The sequence below is a fragment of the Biomphalaria glabrata genome, chromosome 17 (genome assembly GCF_947242115.1).
Source record: "Biomphalaria glabrata chromosome 17, xgBioGlab47.1, whole genome shotgun sequence".
In the NCBI taxonomy this organism is placed as follows: domain Eukaryota; kingdom Metazoa; phylum Mollusca; class Gastropoda; family Planorbidae; genus Biomphalaria; species Biomphalaria glabrata.
In genome coordinates, this window is record NC_074727.1 from 26,179,941 (window position 1) to 26,202,977 (window position 23,037).

At 37.2% G+C, this 23,037-nt stretch overlaps 1 protein-coding gene across 5 annotated transcripts in view; it reads right to left on the reverse strand.

The window, feature by feature from the left end:
- Positions 1 to 1,159: 1,159 nt before the first annotated feature.
- The window catches only part of LOC106052420 (sorting nexin-19-like), a 58,385-nt gene continuing 36,507 nt past the window's right edge, over positions 1,160 to 23,037 (reverse strand). For 3 of the 5 annotated variants that reach the window (XM_056015570.1, XM_056015572.1, XM_056015571.1), the window contains exons 9-13: positions 22,814 to 22,937; positions 19,730 to 19,914; positions 5,219 to 5,306; positions 1,920 to 2,050; positions 1,160 to 1,883 (exon numbers count right to left, since the gene is read on the reverse strand). In XM_056015570.1, coding sequence (XP_055871545.1) covers positions 1,948 to 2,050; positions 5,219 to 5,306; positions 19,730 to 19,914; positions 22,814 to 22,937 — 500 coding nt within the window. In that variant the 3' untranslated portion in view covers positions 1,160 to 1,883; positions 1,920 to 1,947. Of the gene's footprint in view, positions 1,884 to 1,919; positions 2,051 to 5,218; positions 5,307 to 19,729; positions 19,915 to 22,813; positions 22,938 to 23,037 lie in introns of those variants that run through there. The other 2 variants (XR_008775620.1, XR_008775621.1) reach the window with 2 other exon arrangements.

A 23,037-nucleotide genomic window follows, 5' to 3' on the forward strand; every position in this document is an offset into this window, starting at 1 on the left:
TTATTCATGGCAAACCAGTAACACAGACTAAAAACGCAAAATACCTAGGTGTTATAATAAATGAAAAACTGTCATGGAATCCACATATTGATGAAACTATAAAAAAATCAAACAAAGCATTAGGATTTATTAAAAGAAATTTCTATAAATCAAATAAGAACATAAAACAAAAATGTTATTTAACCTTGGTTAGGCCAATAATAGAATATGCATCCTCCGTTTGGGACCCCTCAGCTCAAGATAACATTAAGAAACTGGAACAGACACAAGATAGAGCAGGGAGTTTCATAACAAACAAATATTCACACTTAACCAGAGTAACACCTTTAGTAAAATCACTAATTTTAGAAAGCCTTCAGGACAGAAGACTCAAAAGCAAAGTAGCAACTATACATAAATCACTGAACCATAATCTTCAAATACAAAAACAAAATTTAATAAAATACTCTGAAAGACACAAAGATAAAGGCACATTCCTCGTCCCATATGCTAGGACAAATTTGTACAAATACTCCTTCTTCCCTAGTGCTATTAGAGCATGGAATGGGTTGCCTGAGCTAGCCAGGAAAACCAGTGACTTGGCAGAATTTAAGTCATTGGTTAATATGCATGACTAAATGCATGACGCGTAGGACGTAATCATCTTCTTTTTTGAAGTAACGTCTGTATTATATAAGATAAGAAGATAAAGGCACATTCCTCGTCCCATTTGCTAGGACAAATTTGTACAAATACTCCTTCTTCCCTAGTGCTATTAGAACATAGAATGGGTTGCCTGAGCTAGCCTGGAAAACCAGTGACTTGGCAGAATTTAAGTCTTTGGTTAATATGCATGACGCGTATGATGTAATCATCTTCTTTTTTGAAGTAACTTCTGTATTATATAAGATAAGAAGATACTATGGTCCAATATCTTTTGTGGACATATGTGTGTGTGTGTGTATGGGACAGGCAAATGCGAGAAGGTTACCATGCTGTCTTTAGGCGCTCAGCCAGTCGGGTCTTGGACTTGTTCATCTTGAAGGTAGCTAAACAGCTTATTCCACTCAACCATTAGTTACTTTTATCAAGTGACTAAAATCTATTGCAATATATATTAATGGAACTTTATAATTTTTAAACAATTATTTCAATAAAATGTCTTTTAAGAAAAGGCCAATTCCTATTATGTTCTTTATTTGCACCACTTTATAATGACCAGTAAATTATGTACAATTTCTTTTTTAAATATCAACATTACTAATAAAATGGAATGACAAAAAAAATAATCACAGCCAATGAAATTATTTTGGTCAGGCTATATCATTCAACAATAAATACTTTCTAAAAAAAAAAACAACTAAAAAGAAGCACATATAATACAAACAGTTAACAAACAATAGTCCTTCATTTACTGAGCTACCCTTACTCCGAACAAAGTTACTCCGAACAAAGATGATGCTAGAAGACACAGGTCCTGTAAAAGAGCTAAACATTTAAGGAAATACATATATTGTATACTGGCAAATGAGCAATTAGTTGAGATCATTGCTGCATTAGTTTGTTACTTTTGTGAAGTGTTACTTGTGGAAAGAGTATAATAGTCAAAAGGTGACATTTAGTCCTTGAAAACAGTACAATCAATTCATTACAGTTTTTTTATTTTTGATGTGGTGCCTAGAGAACATATTTTATAGGTAAACCCTATCAGTTCACACCAATTCCAAACATGCTGCATACATATTACATATATAAAGGCAGCTTAAAGAACCAAATTTTTAATGAGAGTAAATGGTGAAATAAATAAAGTGAAATAAGGGACAGTATATATGAAACATATAACCAAAACATCAATAAGAGTACCTGCCAAGAATATTAAAAAGTCAGTAAAAACAGTAAAAAGTTATATATATATATATATATATATATATATATATATATATATATATATATATATATATATATATATCAAAACTCTAATTGAAGAAACAGCATATTAAGAAAATCTGTAGCTGTGATTTCAGGAAACAGTTCTTCTATAAATACATCCATACAAGTGTACAGGAAATGCCTGAAAAAGAAAAAAAACAACTACAATTTATTTGTCCTATAAAATGAAATAAACCATGTACTTGAGGAAAATGACTACTGTACTTCTTATTTTATTACAAAGCTTATATCAATTCACCCTGTCTGTCAAGTAAAAAGTTTGTACATGCTATTTCTCTGACACCCAATCTCCGATTAAGCAGAAATTTTGCACAATTATTTCTTTTACCTGACAACACAAGAATCAATTTTAAAAATTAATGTATTTGTTAATTGACTATTGGTAATTAATAATGTTAGGTATATCAAATAAGGGAAAGAAATTGTACTAGACTGAACTGTTGGTATAAGCTGAATTAGTCCCCTTCATAAGTCACTCCTTTAAAGTAAGTTTGCAACAAACAATAGATAACTATACAATCTTTATATTTGCCTCATAAACAGAGTGTTTAGTGTGTCGGCTTGAGCCATAAGCTCAAATTCATGTCATTTATTTTATTTTTTTAAAATGGGATTAGGGTAAAATTCATCCAGATACCCAATTCTTTCTCCTCCCCCCCTTTCTAAACTGGTCTAGATAAGTGATAGGATCATAACGTATTGAGAAAGCTAAAAGCATGAAATAGCGCTAAACAAAAACAATTGGTAAAAATATTTCTAATCGAGGACACTTATTGTCTATTAGAAATGACTGATCCAAACTAATTGATATGAGCTTTATTGTTTTTTAAAGTATTTTTTATGTTTTTCTTGTTCAAATTCTCTCACATTCACTTTAGGAACCAGTGGTGTAGCTAGGGAGGTGGTGAAAATCCCCCCCCCCCCCCGACCCCCCAAATGTGTGTCAGAATTTTTTTTTACATTGAATATTAAGCCAATGCCATGTTATCTTGCTGTTCATGTTGTTATGTAACTTAGTGACCATGTTACATGTATTCCACACATTAGACATATACTTATTAAGTACATTAAATCATGTCATGATGTTGAATGTTAAAATGTTAAAGAGGTCAAGCCACCCAGACGCCCAAATCCCTTGCTAGCCACTGTTAGGGACATCTTGAGAAGGTGCGAAGAATCATGAAACTGTTTTGTCTGCTTCATCTTTCCAAAATAATATGCAAATCAAGCTATGAAATGTGAATAAAATATTGATGTTTCTTTTGTTTTGTCACATAAATTACAAATTACAAATGTATAGTGAACTTGATCCTTAAACAAACAGACTACAATTTTAGTATAAACTCACTTCTATTGAATATCAGGTTTAAACAAGTAAAATACAAAAAAAAATACTTTTTAATAAAAACAAAGCTCATGTTAAGTGTATCAATTAGTTTGGATCAGTCATGTAATTAAATTTATTATAAGCCTAAGACAACAATCTATAAAGGAGACTACTTCAGCTTATACCCCCACTTCAGTCAAGTACTATTTCTTTCTCTTGTTTGAGATACCAAACAAAGTAATTTATTACCTATAGTGACTTTTCAAGAGAATGTTCAGACTTTGGCCTCACTATAAACACAAAAAAGAAGCTTACTTGGATCCAAGCATTAAGATTAATGGACATGGTATAAATGCAGTGGAAAGATTCACCTATCTTAGCAGCACACTCTTTAGAAATGGAAAGTTCGATAATGAAATTGACCTGCGTATAGCCAAGGTCAGTGCAGACTGTCTAAGTATGTCTGGAATAGATGAGATATCACCACGAACACAAAGCTAGGGTCTATCGAGATGTCATCCTCCTTACATTGCTACATGCCTCAGAGACGTGGACAATATATAGAAAACATGAAAAAAAACTGAACCACACATCTGCAGAATGGAAGACCGCTGCATCCCTAAATGTCTCCTGTATGGCCAATTAAGGGAAGGAAAGTGCTCACAAGGTGGACAAAGAAAATGCTTCAGGGACACCCTCAAAGCTTCTGCTTTCTGCCACCTGGGTGACAGAAGCACATGACAGAGCACCATGGCATTGCGCTTTTAAAACTGGCACACAAATTGCAGAGGACAAGGAAATAGTGCTGGCAGAAGAAAAGCATTAGAGAAAAAAGCAAGGCCTATGATACTAGCTCCAGCTGGAATAACCTGCCCAGTGTGCAGACAAACATTTCACATTAGTAGGCACAAAACCCCAGTGCAAAGCCCTCAGCCCCCTGGATGACAAAAGTGGTCATCATAGAACCACAATGGACTAACTATATAATATTCTTTGGTAATTCCTTGCCCCTACTAATGGATTAGAAAGAATTTATAATGAGGCAAAAATGCATGACATCAAAATAGTACTTGTTGATTTCAGTGGCAAAACTTGGAAAAGAAGCTTCATTAATACTAACACTCGGCAAAGGAAGCTTACATGAAGAGACCAACAATAATGGACAAAGATTAGTGCATTTTGCCTCAGGAAAAGGAATGTCTATCAGCAGCACTAAATTCCAACAGAAGAATATTCACAAAGCAAGCTGGATCTCACCTGATGGAAACACCTGAAATAAAATAGATCCTATACTCATAGACAAGAGGCACGGATCTGATATACTAGTTGTAAGAGGTTTTAGAGGAACAGATGCTGACTCAGACCACCTACTTGTAAAAGCCAAATTTGGAAAACGAGTAAGTACTCTATACAATCACTAAAGAAAAAGAACACAACAATATGATTGTTAAAAACTTACAAAATACCCACTTGTGGCAGATACTTACAGAGTTGCACTCCAAACACAACTAACAACATTGAAATAGGACAATCAAAGCCATAACATAAATTACCAATGGGAGAAAATAAAACCTACTATTAAAAGAGCAGCAGAAGAGGTAGTCAGATTTAAGCAGAGGAACAGGAGAATCAGATGGTATGATGACGAATGCAGACATGTTATAGAAGAGAAAAACAATGCTCGGATAATAATGCTATAGAGAGAGAGACCAGAAACACTAGACAGTGATACAATGATACCGGTAAAAACAGACGGATGGTGTGCTTGAAGTGAGACTGGATAGTGATGGTTCTTACAGTATTGTAGACATAATGGCCTAAGATGGATAATTGGTGACACAAACTAACATTACATTGATGCTAATTTTTGGTAGGCTTGAGACAATTATAAAATAGTAATTATAATTTTTTAATAATTTAGGTTAAAAAGTGTGAAAAATAAATTTAGAAAAAATTGCTCACTTGTTTAGTTGCTGTTTTTCAATGCTATTTAGAAACAGATCCACCATATCTTCACTTTGTTTAATGCCAATGACAGACTTGAGTAGCTCTGCAGGACAAAAAGGGATGAAAGATAGTGTTATAAAGTAATGTTAGTCCACTGTCACTTTCATTGAAGGAATTTTGATTTGATAAAATTACTTTGCAATACATATTAAAGCTGGGAGGCATGGTAGCTGAGTGGTAAAGCACTTGGCTTCCGAACCAATGTATGGGGTTCAAATCCTGGTGGAGACTAGGATTTTTAATTTCCGTATCTTTGGGCGCCTCTGTCCACTCAGCTCTAATGGGTACCTGACATTAGTTGGGGAAAAGTAAAGGCGGTTGGTCAGTGTGCTGGCCACATAACAACCTTGTTAATCATAGGCCACATAAACAGATGACCCTTATATCATCTGCCCTATAGACCACAAGGTCTGAAAGGGGAACTTTTTAATTTTTCTACATAATAAAGCTGTTTGATTAACATCCATAAAACGCTTTTTTTTTGTTGTTTTTTTTTTAGAAACCACTGCCAAGACCAGAACTGATTTTCCCCACAAATTTGATTTTAGATTTTTTTAGATTTTTTTTTAACCACTTGAAAGTGAAGAAAATAATAAAGTAATCCAAAATGATTTCCACACTACACCTGTTGATTAGTTCCTGTCATGTGCCACTGCGAAAAGCCCCAATGGTCATGCGACTTTGGGTGTGTGGGTGCGTGTAATTAAAATCAATTAACTATTAAATTAATTAGTTTTGGTGCCGTTAGTTCTAGAGCTTTTAAACGCCACCATAAACTGTACACACAGGTAGCATACAAAATTACTTTAGTTTAAAAAAAGATATAAATTTTTAGTGTAATAAAAGGTTTGTTTGTTTCTTTGTTTGATTTGAGGCACATCGGCACAATTTAGGCCATGTCGTGCCTGCAGTCCCTAAAGGTTTGTTTGTTTGTTTGATTTGAGGCACATCGGCACAATTTAGGCCATGTCGTGCCTGCAGTCCCTTAAGGACTACTCTCTCTTTAAACAACAGGGCCAGATTCTATAGTCATATCATTAAAATCAAGGTCTATTCACAGTTAAAATAGTCAAGGTAGTAAAAATTTAAATATTTGGTAAAAATCTAATGTAAATAGTACATGTTCACAAATTCATAAATCAGATCTTCGCAGACAGCCCCACTTCCCGGATAAAGCCCAGTATCTTCCCAGGGTCGACATTATCAAATAGTGTATCTACATTAGTGACTCTAAAATATTTCGCCCTGACATCCTGGTATCTGGGGCAATCAACGAGGATATGTTCCACGGTGAGGCGAGAGTCACAGTACTCACAAAGTGGGGGCTCCTCTTTCTTCAGTACAAAAGAGTGCGTGATGTAGGTGTGGCCAATCCTAAGTCTGGACATGGTCGTGCTACCACGCCTTGTCAGACCCTTAGATGTGGGCCGCCACCTGACATCCGCCACAATCTGCCTGAGTTTACTGTGAGTCTCAGCCTCCCATCGGTTCTGCCACTCTCGATAGGTGGCAGAGGCAATACTTTGTCTCAGGTCCGAGTAGGGAATTTGGGTTCCTGACACCGCATGATTTAGGGCTCTCTTTGCTTCTCTGTCTGCGGCTTCGTTTCCCTCAATGCCAACATGGGAGGGGACCCAGATGAAGGTGACATCCCTACGGTCGGCTGTTATTTGGTCCAACAGCTTCAGGCTCTTATGTACCAATGGGATGTCAGTCTTCATCCGCCCCAAAGCTTGCAATGCAGATTTGGAGTCAGAGCAGATTATAAAGTTCCTCCTTTCTGATGCTTTTACGGCCATAAGTGCAAGCAATATTGCGTGCGATTCGGCCGTAAAGATGGAGCAGCCATCGGGGAGTCTACGGGAGATTGTTTTGTTCCGAAAGGAGCAGGCATACGCGACTTTCCCTCCATTTTGGATCCGTCTGTGTAGATGGTGCCACAATCTCTGTAGCTCTCCTGCAGTTCCCTAAAGTGGACTTGTAGTATGCTTGGGTCTGTATTTTCTTTTTTGAAATTGAGGAGGGATAAATTTAATTTGGGTTTATTCATTAGCCAAGGAGGGTTCTGAGGGGTTTCTATTTTAGAGATTTGGTCAATGGGTGGGGTTAAATTTTGAATGGGTTCTCTCATTCGAAGGCCCAACGGCTGTATGACGTTAGGCCTTCGATTGTATAATTCTGCCTCTGTGGGGTTAAATATGGAGTCAAAAGCAGGGTTCGTGGGGTTGGATTTTAGCTTGACTATATACTGCATTGCAAGCTTCTTCATTCTTATATCCATGGGGAGTTCTCCAGCCTCCACATGGAGACTTGGGATAGGTGATGTACGAAACGCGCCGAGACAGATACGCAGGGCAGTATTTTTAGGTACGACTTCTTTGCTGCTCCATATATTATGGATCTGTAGTCTAGCTTGGATCGAATTAGACTCCGATAGAGCAGCAGCAAGGTATCTCTGTCAGCTCCCTAGTCCGTATGGCTAAGTACTCTTAGTATGTTTAATGACATTTGGCATTTCTTCTTAAGTTCCTTAATGTGGGGGAGAAAATTAAATTTGGAATCTAAGGTGAGGCCTAAAAATTTTGTAGTTTTCACGACAGGGATCTTCTTTTTGTGTATAAATAGTTCAGGGTCTGGATAAAGTCCCCTTAGATTACAAAAATGCATACTAACTGTTTTGGAGTCTGAGAATTTGAAACCATTATAGTTTGCCCAACCCTGAATTTTGTTTAAACATAACTGTAATTTTCTTTCTAAGGTGTTCATGTTTTTCCCATAAGTGAGAATGACAAAGTCATCAACATACAAAGAGCACTCTATGCCAGGGGACAGCGCATTTATGATGCTATTTATTTTAATGTTGAACAGGGTGACTGACAGAATGCTGCCCTGGGGTACACCCATTCCCTGGTCATGAGTGTCAGAAGCGGAGTTGCCCACTCGAACCTGAAATTTTCGATTTGATTTGTTGTTTGATTTGTTGATTGATTTGTTGATTTTGATTTGTTGATTTGAGGCACATCGGCACAATTTAGGCCATGTCGTGCCTGCAGTCCCTTAAGGACTACTCTCTCTCTAAACAACAAGGGCCAGATTCTATACAGTCATATAATTAAAATCAAGGTCTATTCACAGTTAAAATAGTAAAGGTAGTAAAAATTTAAATATTTGGTAAAAATCTAATGTGAATAGTGCATGTTCACAAATTCAGAAATCAGATCTTCGTAGATAGCCCCACTTCCCGAATAAAGCCCAGTACCTTCCCAGGGTCGACATTATTAAATAGTGTTTTTAGATTAGTGGCTCTAAAATATTTCGCCCTGACATCCTGGTATCTGGGGCAATCAACGAGGATATGTTCCACGGTGAGGCGAGAGTCACAGTACTCGCAAAGTGGGGGCTCCTCTCTCTTCAGTACAAAAGAGTGCGTGATGTAGGTGTGGCCAATCCTAAGTCTGGACATGGTTGTGCTACCACGCCTTGTCAGACCCTTAGATGTGGGCCGCCACCTGACATCCGCCACAATCTGCCTGAGTTTACTGTGAGTCTCAGCCTCCCATCGGTTCTGCCACTCTCGATAGGTGGCAGAGGCAATACTTTGTCTCAGGTCCGAGTAGGGAATTTGGGTTCCAGACACCGCATGATTTAGGGCTCTCTTTGCTTCTCTGTCTGCGGCTTCGTTTCCCTCAATGCCAACATGGGAGGGGACCCAGATGAAGATGACATCCCTACGGTCGGCTGTTATTTGGTCCAACAGCTTCAGGCTCTTATGTACCAATGGGATGTCAGTCTTCATCCGCCCCAAAGCTTGCAATGCAGATTTGGAGTCGGAGCAGATTATAAATTTACTCCTTTCTGATGCTTTTACGGCCATAAGTGCAAGCAATATTGCGTGCAATTCGGCCGTAAAGATGGAGCAGCCATCGGGGAGTCTACGGGAGATTGTTTTGTTCCGAAAGGAGCAGGCACACGCGACCTTTCCCTCCATTTTGGATCCGTCTGTGTAGATGGTGCCACAATCTCCGTAGCTCTCCTGCAGTTCCCTAAAGTGGACTTGTAGTATGCTTGGGTCTGTATTTTCTTTTTTGAAATTAAGGAGGGATAAATTTAATTTGGGTTTATTCATTAGCCAAGGAGGATTCTGAGGGGTTTCTATTTTAGAGATTTGGTCAATGGGTGGGGTTAAATTTTGGATGGGTTCTCTCATTCGAAGGCCCAACGGCTGTATGACGTTAGGCCTTCGATTGTATAATTCTACCTCTGTGGGGTTAAATATGGAGTCAAAAGCAGGGTTCGTGGGGTTGGATTTTAGCTTGACTATATACTGCATTGCAAGCTTTTTCATTCTTATATCCATGGGGAGTTCTCCAGCCTCCACATGGAGACTTGGGATAGGTGATGTACGAAACGCGCCGAGACAGAGACGCAGGGCAGCATTTTGTATTGGTTCCAGTATTTTTAGGTACGACTTCCTTGCTGCTCCATATATTATGGATCCGTAGTCTAGCTTGGATCGAATTAGACTCCGATAGAGCAGCAGCAAGGTATCTCTGTCAGCTCCCCAGTCCGTATGGCTGAGTACTCTTAGTATGTTTAATGACTTTTGGCATTTCTTCTTAAGTTCCTTAATGTGGGGGAGAAAATTAAATTTGGAATCTAAGGTGAGGCCTAAAAATTTTGTAGTTTTCACGACAGGGATCTTCTTTTTGTGTATAAATAGTTCAGGGTCTGGGTGGAGTCCCCTTAGATTACAAAAATGCATACTAACTGTTTTGGAATCTGAGAATTTGAAACCATTATAGTTTGCCCAACCCTGAATTTTGTTTAAGCATAACTGTAATTTTCTTTCTAAGGTGTTCATGTTTTTCCCATAAGTAAGAATGACAAAGTCATCAACATACAAAGAGCACTCTATGCCAGGGGACAGCGCATTTATGATGCTATTTATTTTAATGTTGAACAGGGTGACTGACAGAATGCTGCCCTGGGGTACACCCATTCCCTGGTCATGAGTGTCAGAAGCGGAGTTGCCCACTCGAACCTGAAATTTTCGATCTTTCAGGAATTCCTCCACAAAACGGGGGATGTGTCCCTTAAGCCCCATAAGCGCCAGGTCACGTAGAATGCCATGTTTCCAGGTTGTGTCATAGGCCTTTTCTATATCGAAGAATACAGCTACTAGATGTTCTCTTCTGAGTAATGCATTTCTAATATAAGCTTCCAGCCTTACCAGGTGGTCAGTTGTTGTCCGCCCCTGCCGGAATCCGCACTGGTAGTTTGAGATCACTTTATTCCTTTCCAGGTACCAGACCAGCCTACTGTTAATCATTCTTTCCATGGTTTTGCAGATGCAGCTTGTTAGTGCTATTGGTCGATAGTTAGCTGGGTCAGAGCCGTCTCTTCCCGGTTTAGGTATCGGTATAACTGTGGCTTTCCTCCAGCTGTTTGGGAAAGCGCCTGTTTGCCACACACAGTTATAGACCCCTAGCAGGACTGCCAATGAGGGTTCGGGAAGGTGCTTGAGGAACTGGTAATGGATTTCGTCTTCTCCAGGCGCTGTGTCATGTGACTTGTCCAGCGATTCCCTCAGTTTCTCAAGCGAAAACGGTTTGTTGTAGTCTTCATTGTTCTCTGACCTGAAATCAATGGGGTGTCTTTCCTCCCTGGTTTTGACTTTTTGGAACTCTGGCGTGTAGTGTGCAGTGGATGATTTTTCTGCTATTGAGGATGCAAGGCAGTCAGCTATTTCTCTGGGGGACGTGACAGTTCGTCCTTGGTTTTTCAAATGCCCTATTGCATTTGATTCTTTCCCTTTGATTCGCCTTACTGCCTTCCAAACCGCTCTAGCAGAAGTTTTGGCATCCAGACTGCCGACAAAACTTCTCCAGGAATTCCTTTTGGCTGACCGTATGGTTTGTCTAGCCTTTGCTCTAGCTATCCTGAATAGCTTTAGGTTTTCCTGGGAAGGATTCTTTATAAATGCAGCCAGTCGTTTTTTCCTATCACCAATAGCACTTTTGCAAACTGTATCAAACCATGGTTTGCTAGGCCGTTTTGGATTTGCAGAGGTTAGGGGTACAACTTTCCTGGCTATACTTAGTAGCTTGCTAGCAAAGGTATCAGCTGGGTTCTGTTCATGGAGGATATTTTCTGTGATATCCTCAGAGCATCTTTTTTGGAATTGTTCCCAATCGGCCTTATTCAGTTTCCACCGCTGAGGTCGTCCCAATGAAGGGAGATTGTTAGTAATGATGATTGGGAAGTGATCACTTCCCCGTAGATCATTGCTAACTGACCATTTAAAATCGTCCAGAAGTCCGGGGACGCATACGGTGAGGTCAATGCATGTGAATGATCCAGTTCCTGGGTGCAAGTAGGTCGGTGATGCATCATTAAGTATGCATAAATCATGTTGGAGGAAGATATCCTCCAGCATACGACCTCTTGTGTCGGTATTGTTGGATCCCCACATGGTGTTATGGGCATTGAAATCCCCAAGGATTAGGGTTTCTGAAGCAGCAAAGTTTGTCACAGTTTGCATATGCGTATACATCTGTTTTAGGGCTAGCTGATATAGCAGCTTTCTTTCTCTTGACAAAGGCTATACCAGAACGCACAGTCTGTCAACATACTGTCCGATCTTAGCCTATTTCCTCCCACAAACTTTCATTGATGCCTGTTGTTCTCATCTCTTGCTTGCAGATATATTTGTAGTTTAGTCTTGGGTGGCCCTTGGGTCTGATTCCCTCCACTAGCTCAGCATAAGCATAGAGGATGTATTTAGGAATTTGTAACATATTGGTATTATATGTACATTTGCACACTAGCGCGTCAGTGCAACACCGCTTGTGTTTACGTAATAAATGGAGTTCCTAATATGTCTTCCCTCTTAAACACTAGTTAGCTATTTGTGTAATACAAATATTCTACAGAATTCTTCCATTTGACATAAAGTGACATGTCCATGCCAAGGTAGACTTCTCTGTGTCAAAAGACTATAGATAATGACAAATTCCAAAATGTCCTGATTGGACGTTAGTAGTAAAGTACCCGTTCAGCATAGACCCAGGCACCTGGGAGACAGAGGCACATGACAGAGCATTATGGTGTCGCGCTGTGAAAACTGGCGCACAGGTTGCGGAGGAAAAGAGAACAACGCTGGCAGAAGAAAAACGCCAGAGAAGAAAAGCAAGGCAAACGACACTAGCTCCAGCTGGAATAACCTGCTCAGTGTGCGGCCGAACATTCCGGGCTCACCCAGGTCTCACCAGCCACATGAGGAGGCATGAAACCCCAGTGCAAAGACCTCAGCCTCCTGGATGACAAAGTGGTCATCAACGAACCACGATGGACGAACTATACCACCTCTCACAACTTGCAATCTATGAGGCAGATGATGTAAAGGTCATCTGTTCTTAGGTCAGTAGTTAAAGATAACGAGCAGTGTGTCATGTGGCCAGCATAACAAACAACCACCTTTACCCTATTAGAATAGGATGGACTCAATAAAGTCCTGAAATAAAAAATTCCAGTCTTCAGTAAGATTCAAACCGGGACCTTTTGGTTCAGAAGCCAAGCGCTTTACCACTCAATCACCACACCCCCTAATTACAATTTTTTGATTTTTGAAATGTTTAAAAGGCTCTATGAAAGACTTATTGGCTGAAACTTTTTTCTTTTAATGCAACTGTACATATTAATGCTCACAGAATATTTTGGCCATAACCCTTTTCTTGCCTACATTTTAATGCTTCATTTAGAATTTTTTGTTTAGGCCTGTGAATTCTAGTTTTTGATATGTTGAATTTGAATAGCCCACTTTAAAATGCCCTCCCAAAACACTTCTGGACTGTGCAGTGGGGGGAGAATTTAAAGATCCCCCCAGGCCCCCACTTGAGGGGGGCCCCCAAATGGGTGTCCAAAATTAAATTTGTTTGTAAATACATAAATTAATATATTTGATTGACAAATAGTGTCAACGGATGTCTGCTTTTTCAACATTTATGGATTAAATTTATAACAAAGACTAAACCTAGATCTAGGTCTATCAGTACATTGACTTTGTTGATATTTTAAAAATATGTTTTCCTACAGAGATCAAAGTTGTTTTTTAAGTTAGTTTTACATTTTAAAATGCAAATCTTTAATAGATTTGTTGCAGATTTATTTTCCTTTTAAAAGAAATCAAACATGTGCTTGCAGCAAGAACTAAGAATATTTATCTCTTTGTTGCCAAGAATAAAACTGTATGATATACAGCAAATTCCAGGTATCTTGTTACCTTTACTAATAATAGATTTAAATGGCGGGTATTTTAAGGTTAAGCTAATTAACCTTGAAGCAAAATTTACAGAACAGAGTATAACAGATCTAATAGTTATCTTAATAAAGCTAGAATTGTCCATTATTCGGGTTTGGCTTCCATAATTTCTATACCCCTCTATTCATCTTTTCTCAATCCAATGGAAACATGTTTTTCTAAATTAAAAAAAACAACAAAAAAAAACATTCTTATAGAGTGATAAAAGAGTTAATTGCAAAGGTTTGAAAATGAATCAAAAAACCTAAATGTATAACTTTTTGCAGAGAAAATTTCACAATCATGGCATATTTTTTATTTGTGAAATAAAAAAAAATGTTATTCTTTCTATGGGAACTTCCCCCATGCCGAGTTGACCAGAGTGGGGTTACAAAACAGCGTGATGCAAAGGTTAAACCTATGATAACGAAGCCACAATGAGTGGCCATCTGTCTAGCCTGCGGATACGTCTGTTGGGCATAAATCCAAAAGCAACATTTCTGAACTGTGATAATCACTCTCTCAACCTGCCAGCTTTTCATTCTGTTGAGATAGATCCAACAATTGTCACCTTTTTTGGAACTGTACATGAATTGTTCAACTTTTGTTTTCCAAATTAACCACAGAGATGGGCCTAACTGAAAGAAGATGAAGCCGCGATTAAAAAAAAAAAAGAGTAATACAAGAGAAGAAGCTACGTTGTCAGTTTCCTTGCATCTCAACAAAATCATCATAATGTTGGAGAACCTTTCTGAATCAACAACTGAAAGAATGGACACTAGAAGCAGTGCACCGAATCTGTTCTGATGTCACAGATAGATATTAACATACTGTAGATATTAATTAATAATAATGATAATTATAACGGAGACTGTGATTATCAAAGTAAACATAGAAGACTCTCTTGTTATTTCCGTCAAATCCTTTTGCTTTCGCACAAAACATAAGCAATAAACAATGACGTAATATCATATAATATTAGCACATCCTTCTTTTTGAAGTTATTATCACATCCTTCCTTTTTTAGTTCTTAAAACTGATATCTACTAGGAACTTTAACAATTTGACTACTTCTGGTTGTCTTGACTGGTACAAGTTCTCTAGAGTCTAGACGTTGGTCTATATCTGTCTGTTTCGTTTGTTCCAACAGTTTGCTGTTCATTGTCTTCATCGGTATCATAGTACCCAAAGATGTCTTGAGCTCTTGTTCAAAAAGCGACAGTTCAAAAAGCGTTGATTTCTTCTGTATGTTTTTCCATCGTTTGTCTTTATGATCTGGGTGATGAATGTTTTTTTATGACAACTGCTTTCTGCCATGTTTGTCCTAGACAAACTCTCACTTTCTCTCCGACAGAGTAATCTTTAGGTAGTCTTGCTTTTGCATCTTATTTCACTTTGCTTTTCATCTGTCGTTCGTTGAGTAATGTCCCTGCATTTTCAGCTACCGATGGTTTCAATAGTTTGGGATCAGTTGGAATGATGTCCCAGAGTCTTCTACTCATCAGCAGTTGTGATGGTGAATACGGCAGTCCGCTTATCGGAGTATTTCTATACTCGAGCATAGCGAGATATGGATCTTTCCCACTTTTGTATGCTTTGAATCCTTTTGCTTTCGCACAAAACATTATTATTATTATTAGTATAGCTTTTATATAGCGCTACTTTCATGCTTATAGCATGCTCAGAGCGCTTTTGGTCCAATCTCATTTGTGGACCAATGGGGTGGGGGGGAGGGGGTATCTAGGAGTTGGTTTTCCGTGCTGCCTTTAGGCGCTCAGTAAACGCAACTCTGCCCGAATCGGGTGTCGAACCTCGAGCCCCTTTCTAGGTAGCCAAGCCAAGCCAAGTTCAAGCGCACCTTGCCTCTCGACCAGGCTTCCCACCAAAACATAAACAACAAACAATGACGTAATATCATATAATATTAGCACAGAATCTTCTTCATGCTGTGGAAAATTAAGAATTTTTTACCTATCTGGAATTCTGGTCAAAAATTCTGTGCCCAATTAATATAGTTCAGAAGAAACTACAAAAGTCTGGACTGCACATACGGGAAGCTGCTGAAAGAATCAGTACCCTTTCATGCTTTTGCAAAATGATGAGAAACTGACAAAAACCCAATCCATCGAAAAAGCAAAAGAAGGTAGTGAATACTATGTAATCAAAACAACCAGAAGAAAGAAAAGACTTGATGGGAAGTTGAGTTCTAATGTAGGACTGTCAATAGAACTGTTGCGACAGAAGTGCTGGACATATTTCATATGGAGATGAAGGGCAGATTACAAAGGCTGGAATGAAAATGGATACCTTTGGGTTTCTTCTTGAACCAAGACACCTGTTGGATGATGACAAGCTTATGATAAACTGTGTTACTTTTTCCTGTTTGTATGATGAAATAAATGGCAAATCATTTGTTCAATGATGTCATTGATGCACGAGCACTTTTCATCAACAAACCAGTAATACAATCACCAATAGACATATTGCGGAAACAGGAGCACAATGACGCAAGAAAGTCTTATCATGGCTTTTAAGTCAGTGATGTCACAAATATTAGAAAGTATCGATGTAGATGATGTTATAGATGTCTTTGCTGCACAGAATGCACGACATTAAGCGATATGAATTGAGATTTGTCACTTGTGCATTATTTAGCTAATGAAACAACAGTATTATTTATTTTAAAAAAGTCTTAATGATTATTTTTTGTTAAGTTTACTGATATACTGAACCAATTTGATTTTGGGCCTATATATTTTTTGCGTACATGTCATATGTCGAATGTCAAAATGCAAGGAGCCCACCGGGCCCCCAAATCCCTAGCTACGCCCCTGGGACTGTGAAGTATAGTATTTGTTATGATGGACACTTAAATATGAATACACTTGAAATAAGAACACTCTCAGGTAAACACAAACAAGTTTAATCAGCCATCTTGGCTACCAGAGTAGTTTCCCCTGTGCATGGGCACAACTCTTCTTAACATTTAACATTCCATCAACATCCCCAATCCTCCCAACAAAAAAAATATTTAAAAAAAAAGAAAGTTGAAAAAAAAAAAAAAAAATACAACCAAATTGACAAAACTATTTACAACTGTAAATATGTTCCAAATTAAATAACTACAATCAGATGAACAAAACTATTTACAACAGTAAATATATACAGTTCTTAAAACATAGTCTCCATATCTCGATGGTTTCTGTAGAGTGGCCCTAGGTCGCAGAGAGTACTGGTGAGTGTTTTGGGCGTTGGGTGGACTGTTAATACACTCATTCTCTGCATCTGGGAAAATGTCAGTACAAATACTTTCTCTATCTGGAGAAAAGTCTAGGTTGTTAGTGGTGTCAGGTCTTAGGTGTCTTCTGTTTCTTTGGTACTTGAAATCATTTTCACCTTCTATAATGTAGGCACGTTAGTTCACTTTCCGACATACTCTGCCTTGTCTCCGGGTAGTATCGTTTGGCGATTGATAGAAGACCTTCTGTCCGATGTTTATAAGCTTCATGTCACGAGCTGTTTTCTTGTAGTGTTTTCTGACACTTTGCTGTCGCTTCTCCCGTTTGGCTGTGGCTTCTTGTTGTGACATTCTTGCAGGATGCTCTCTTCTTGGCAATAGCGTTCTTGTTGCCCTTCCAAGGAGCATCTGAGCCGGACCTAAGTTGGTATCTTGCCTGGGTGTATTTCTAAACTCTAATAATAGGGCTTCATAGGCATCTTATTTACTTTCTTTGGATTTTTTTCATCAGATTCTTTAATATTTTCACTGCTGCCTCTGCCTTGCCGTTTGACTGATGATGTCCTGGTGAGGATTTTAAATGGTGGACACCCCATGCTTCCATAAATGCGGTGAATTCAGCAGATGAAAACTGAGGTCCAAAATCACTGATGCACACTTGGGGGACCCCATATCTGGCAAACAAATTTGTTAGTTTTCTTATAACAACTTGGCAAATGCCGTGTGCAAATGTTCTACTTCAATAAAATTTGAATAGTAGTCAACTACGGCAAGGTATTGTTGGTCAAATATTTGAAACAAATCTATTGGCCACAAACACTCTTTTGTTCCCCTGGCAATCGAATCATTAAATAAGAACAATCTGGTATAAACTTTGTCACATGTAAATTATGAGTGAGTCTGGTGTGAATGTACATTTTGGTTTCTTATAGTTATAATGTTTTTTCTTTGTTGTAATGCACAAATTGTAAGACAAATTTCCTTACGGATAATAAAGATTATTATTATTATTATTCCAACTTTGTCCCAGGGATTTGAACCATCATTATGCTGTATTAAGCTTTCTTTCTGGTTTGCAGGTTTACTTTGCTGACAAGGTTGGCATGCATTATCTATTTCTTTTATTCTTGCCGCTATTCCCGGCCAGAAAACTGCATCCTTTGCCCTTCTCATCAAGGCAACATACCCCTAAATGTGCTGCATGTAGTTTGGTCTCAACTTCTTTTCTTAATGCTCTTGGGATAATTATTCTCTCCCCTTTCATTAGAAGGCCATTTTCATAGGTCAGTACATCTGCAAGTGACCAATATTGTTTAAGTTCTGGTACAACATGATGCTTGTCTGGCCAACCGTTCAGTGTGTACTGTTTCAACATCTGCTTTTTATTGTCTATTTTGACTGCATCTTTAACTTTATCTAACATTATATCTGGGAGGGCCAGTCCTACAGTGTTGATAGAGGTGTCAGGAAAATCTTCCTGCTCTGGCAAAGGGTCTCTGCTTAACATATAACATTTCCATCAACAGTATTAGTCCCTCCACCACAAAAAAAAATATTTAAACAAAGTTACAAAGACAGTTTGTGTGGAAACACAAACTCAAAATCGGCACCCGAAGTGGTCCACCCAGGGAGGTAAAAAGGCAGGTTACAATATTATCATAAAGAGTTGAAGCTAGGTGCTGAAACAAATGATACATACATATATTTAACATAAATGAATAACAGCACCAGGGACCTGGTGCTGTTATTCATTTATGTTTAATATATGTATGTACAATATTATCAGAATGAAATTGTATCAAGACAAATGACAGAGAAGAATGGAGAAAAAGGTTAACAGATCTTGTGTGGTGCTCCAGCAGACCAAAGGATAGGTGAAAGTGAATGTGAAGTTAGATGTGAACCTGGCCTAACTGATAACTTATCATGAATATCTAATTGATCTAATTGTTTTGTAAAGGGTCAATGTCTTATTCCTCAAGAAAAAAAAACATTTCCCGTAAAATGGTCCAGCAGGTGAAAGTGAAGAGGTTCAATGTGAACCTAACCTAACTGATGTCATATAATGATTATCTAATTGATATAATTGTTCTGTAAAGGGTCAATCATTTATTTAAAGCCTCAGGGAAAAAAAAACATTTCTGTAAAAAAAAAAATTCTCCCCTTCCTTTAGTTTTGTGTTCCATGGCTATGGCACCGCGCGATAATATGAAAAACTACTTATTAATAGTTGTCATACTAGTTAGATTTTTTCTCTTTAAAAATTTTTTTTTTTTGGTAAAAGTAATAGTTAGCATGACAGAACTTATTTAACTTAGAAATACAATTGTAAAAAAAAATTTTCACAAAAAATCTAAAACAGTTTGCATAAATGTGTTAAAAATATGGTAAATAGCCATCTCCCTTACTAAATAGCCTCCTGTGTTTATTACTATTAATAGTGAATAGTTGTAAAAATGGTGTATTTTTATGAAAACACTGCTTGCATAGTTGATTTTAAAATTTAAATTTTTCACTTTCAGAAAAGAAAAAAGTAGCCGTTGCATCAGAACTTTGAATGGTCTAAAATATCATGATGTCAGATTTATACATTTTATAACAAACATTTATGGTTGATTTCGATTTGATTTTAGGCACATCGGCACAATTTAGGCCATGTCGTGCCTGCAGTCTCTTATGGACTACTCTCTCTCTCTACATAACAAGGACAAACATTTATGGAACAATCCACTTTATGCATATTAATAGGTACAAGGTGAACTTTTTACTATTCAGCCAACTATCCTGCAGTGATATTCGGTTGGAGCCAAATATGATCAAATAATAATAATCATTGCTTTAGTCCAATAGCCCTACCAGCAATAATACTATGCACATCATAACTGGACTTGACTAGGAAAAATACTATGGAGCAATACTGTTGACTTACTTGGCAGAAAATTTGACAAGCATTTTTTTGCCTCAACTCTGACGAAAGCTTTCTGCATGTCTGGCGTTAATGAAGAGTTTCCAAAATTAAAATGGCCTTGTGGCCATACAATTTCTCTTAAGTGTTTCAGGTAAGACACAATTTGGTCTTCAGTGGTGAATTTGGTGACTGTATTCTGTAGAGCCCTGAGACATATTAAAAGTAAAAGGTTAAGTTCTCTAATGATGTTGTTTTGAATATGTAAATAACCAGCATAACACACAGCGTTCCTAAGCTTTATATTGTTTATCATGGTCAGAACAACCTCTCGTTTATTCAAATTTCAATTGACAGGCCATATTTTAACGATCTCCCCTAACATACTATTTAGCTCATGAATTAGTGTATCTGTTACAATGAAATGAAATGGCCTGATTTCTTTCTCTTTGTTTCTAGAACTTACATTTTTATTAATTTTTTCACCATATTTCATTGACTTGGATTTGGAATGATGTGCTTTTTTTTCATCCTTTAATCATAAGACAATCAATGTATGGCAGGATTTCTCAACCTGTGAGTTGCTTCGAATGACCATATGTCAGGGGTTGCCTATGACCTTCAAAAATTTTGGTTTTCATATATTTTACATCGCAAGTTTTTTTTTTTTTTTTTTGTCGTTTCAAATTTGTAACTTAACAAACACATTTGTACCATAGATGGTATACATTTACATTTAATAAAAGATAAAGGGACATTACGCACATCTACTACCCACAACAGAAAATGATGAAATGATCTGAAGCATCAATTTAATCAAATAAATAGTGTGGGAGACATACTAAGAAGGCACCTTTAGCGAGTCTAACATTAATGTGTGAAGGTAGACATTTTTCCATTTGTAATTACCAATATAATATTATGTTGCAGCATAAATATTTTGAAATAACTATCTGTCAAATGCGCTGCTTAATTTCATTGTGGGATTGTAAAAGTTCTAGCGCGTCAAAGAGCAATTGAAACTAGTAATATGCCATCATTTTATATTCATTACAAAACATCCTAAGAATATGGATCTCGATGTTAGAGGAGAAAATGTAATGATCTTTGGTTTTACTTCAAAAGTTCAAGCAGGAACTGAAAAACTCCAATGTAATGAAGTTCTATCTGCCGAATGAAGCCAAACTGAAACGTGCAAGTTTTGTTGATAAGTACATCCAGTATTTTAGTTTTAAAGCTGATGAAGTCAATAGATTCAGACTTATCTCAGGGGGCAAATGCCATAATCAAAACAAATTGGCCTTTGAAGCTTCTTATTTGGTGGCTCTCAGAATTGACAGAACTTTGAAATCTCACACCATTGAAGAGATGTGAATATTGCCATTGGTCAAATACATTGTTCGATGATGATTGAACCCAAATTCGTTAATAAGTTTAGTGCAGTTTCATTATCTAATGAGACTATTCACAGGAAAATAGTTGACATGTCTACTGATATCATTGATCATGTAATTCAGAAAATGATATCTTCTCCACTTTCTAATAGTGTCCAACTTGATGAATTCATAGACGTTGCCAATGTTTAATTACTGGTTTACGTGATTTTAAAGACACGTTTCCTTTTTGGAAACCTGTTAAAACAACTTATTTAGAACGTTATTTAATTGACAAAGTTGGTTCATTTTTTAAAGATATTTGTGGTGCCTGCATAGATGGTGCTCCAATTACTTATATAAAGCTTTTGCTATGTTTAGTTTATATGAAAATACATCACGTATGTCCACCTACATTTTGATTATGATTATATAATATGAGCAAAATGAAATTTACATAGGCCTATGAACGCAATAAATTTTACAGTTGGGTCGCCGCCTAGTGGGGAATCGTGTTAAGGGGTCACCGATCAAAATAGGTTGAGAACCGCTGATGTATGGTATTAGAATGCTCCATACCCGTTCCCCACATTACATTAATTTTGGTTTTGTGTCATCTAAATATCAATATAAGGACATATAAATTAAGTTTTATTAATAGTAATTGTTTATTTGATCCCTGTTGAATGTAGAGAAATGACAGTGCAACAGTGCTCTCTCTTTCTCTCTCTCAAAAATAAAAAGAAATAGACTCTAAATCTTTTTTTTTATGCTATTAGGATTTTAAACATTTTATTTAGAGCATGTGTAAAAGAAAGTGGAAATCAGTAAGGCTCTTAAAGTTGACTTCTTTAAAAATACAGAAAGCATTTTTTTGTAATACTTCTATTTATACTATTGGGAAAAATACAGAAAGTAAAATACATAGGTTGAATAGAAAGCTTGCAGTTTTTCATGAAAAGTGGTGTTCAGATTGAGAATCTTTCAAATCCATGTCTCAGTAAGCACCTAACTGGTAAAGGGAACCTGTGTACAAAATTTCATGTGAGATCTCTTGATATATAACTCAGTCAGTGGTATTGTACAAACATAATATAGATATATATTATAATAAAGTTTCTTTAAGGGGACATATTTATCTTGTTAAACTGAAATGTTGAACATTGTAGCAAACATGGAATGTGTCAGGTATTAAACAATATTATGAAATTATGAATGACCTAATAAACTTGAACTAGTTGAATTTTTTCTATTAAGGCAAGAACTAGAAGGCTTTAGAACTTGAAAAACTTATATGCTCTTCACTCCTTGAGAACATAATTGAACAAGTGTAATATGCTTGAGTTTTGTAGTTGTGAATAATTTAAGTGTGCCATTTCTGTCTATTGCGATTGTGAGGAATAAGTATTCTTGTTATTCTTAAAGCTGAGCTGGTTCGGACTAATTTTAAGACATGAATTACTGTCAAAAGTCATTCTTCAAGGTACAGTGGATGGAACATGAAGAAAAGGTCATCCAAAGAAATGCTGGCTGGACAATGGAAAAGAATGAACTGGCCTCTTTCTTGATAGCCTGCTAAGAACAGCTGCTGACTAGAAAATGGAGGGATTTGGTTATGTCAACTCTCACAACACCCCTACAACAAAAGTCAATGGAAATATGGGATATAATTTAGTGCAGAACAGGTACACTAGGTTGTTTTTTTAAGATGTGAAGGAAAAGACAAACAAATTACCCATTCAATATTTTGGCTAGTATTAACTGTAAAGATTTAAGAACTTTGTCCCTACAAAGCCAATGATCTTGAAGTCCTAGAGCTAACAGTTCAAGAACCACTGAACATTTTGGTTTATCAGAATCTAAAAAAAAAAAAAAAAAAAAGGCATAGGTTAAAGAGCTAGATAATAACCACACAATGTTTTACAAGTTTTAAAGCTCAGGTAAGCAAAGGTACATGAC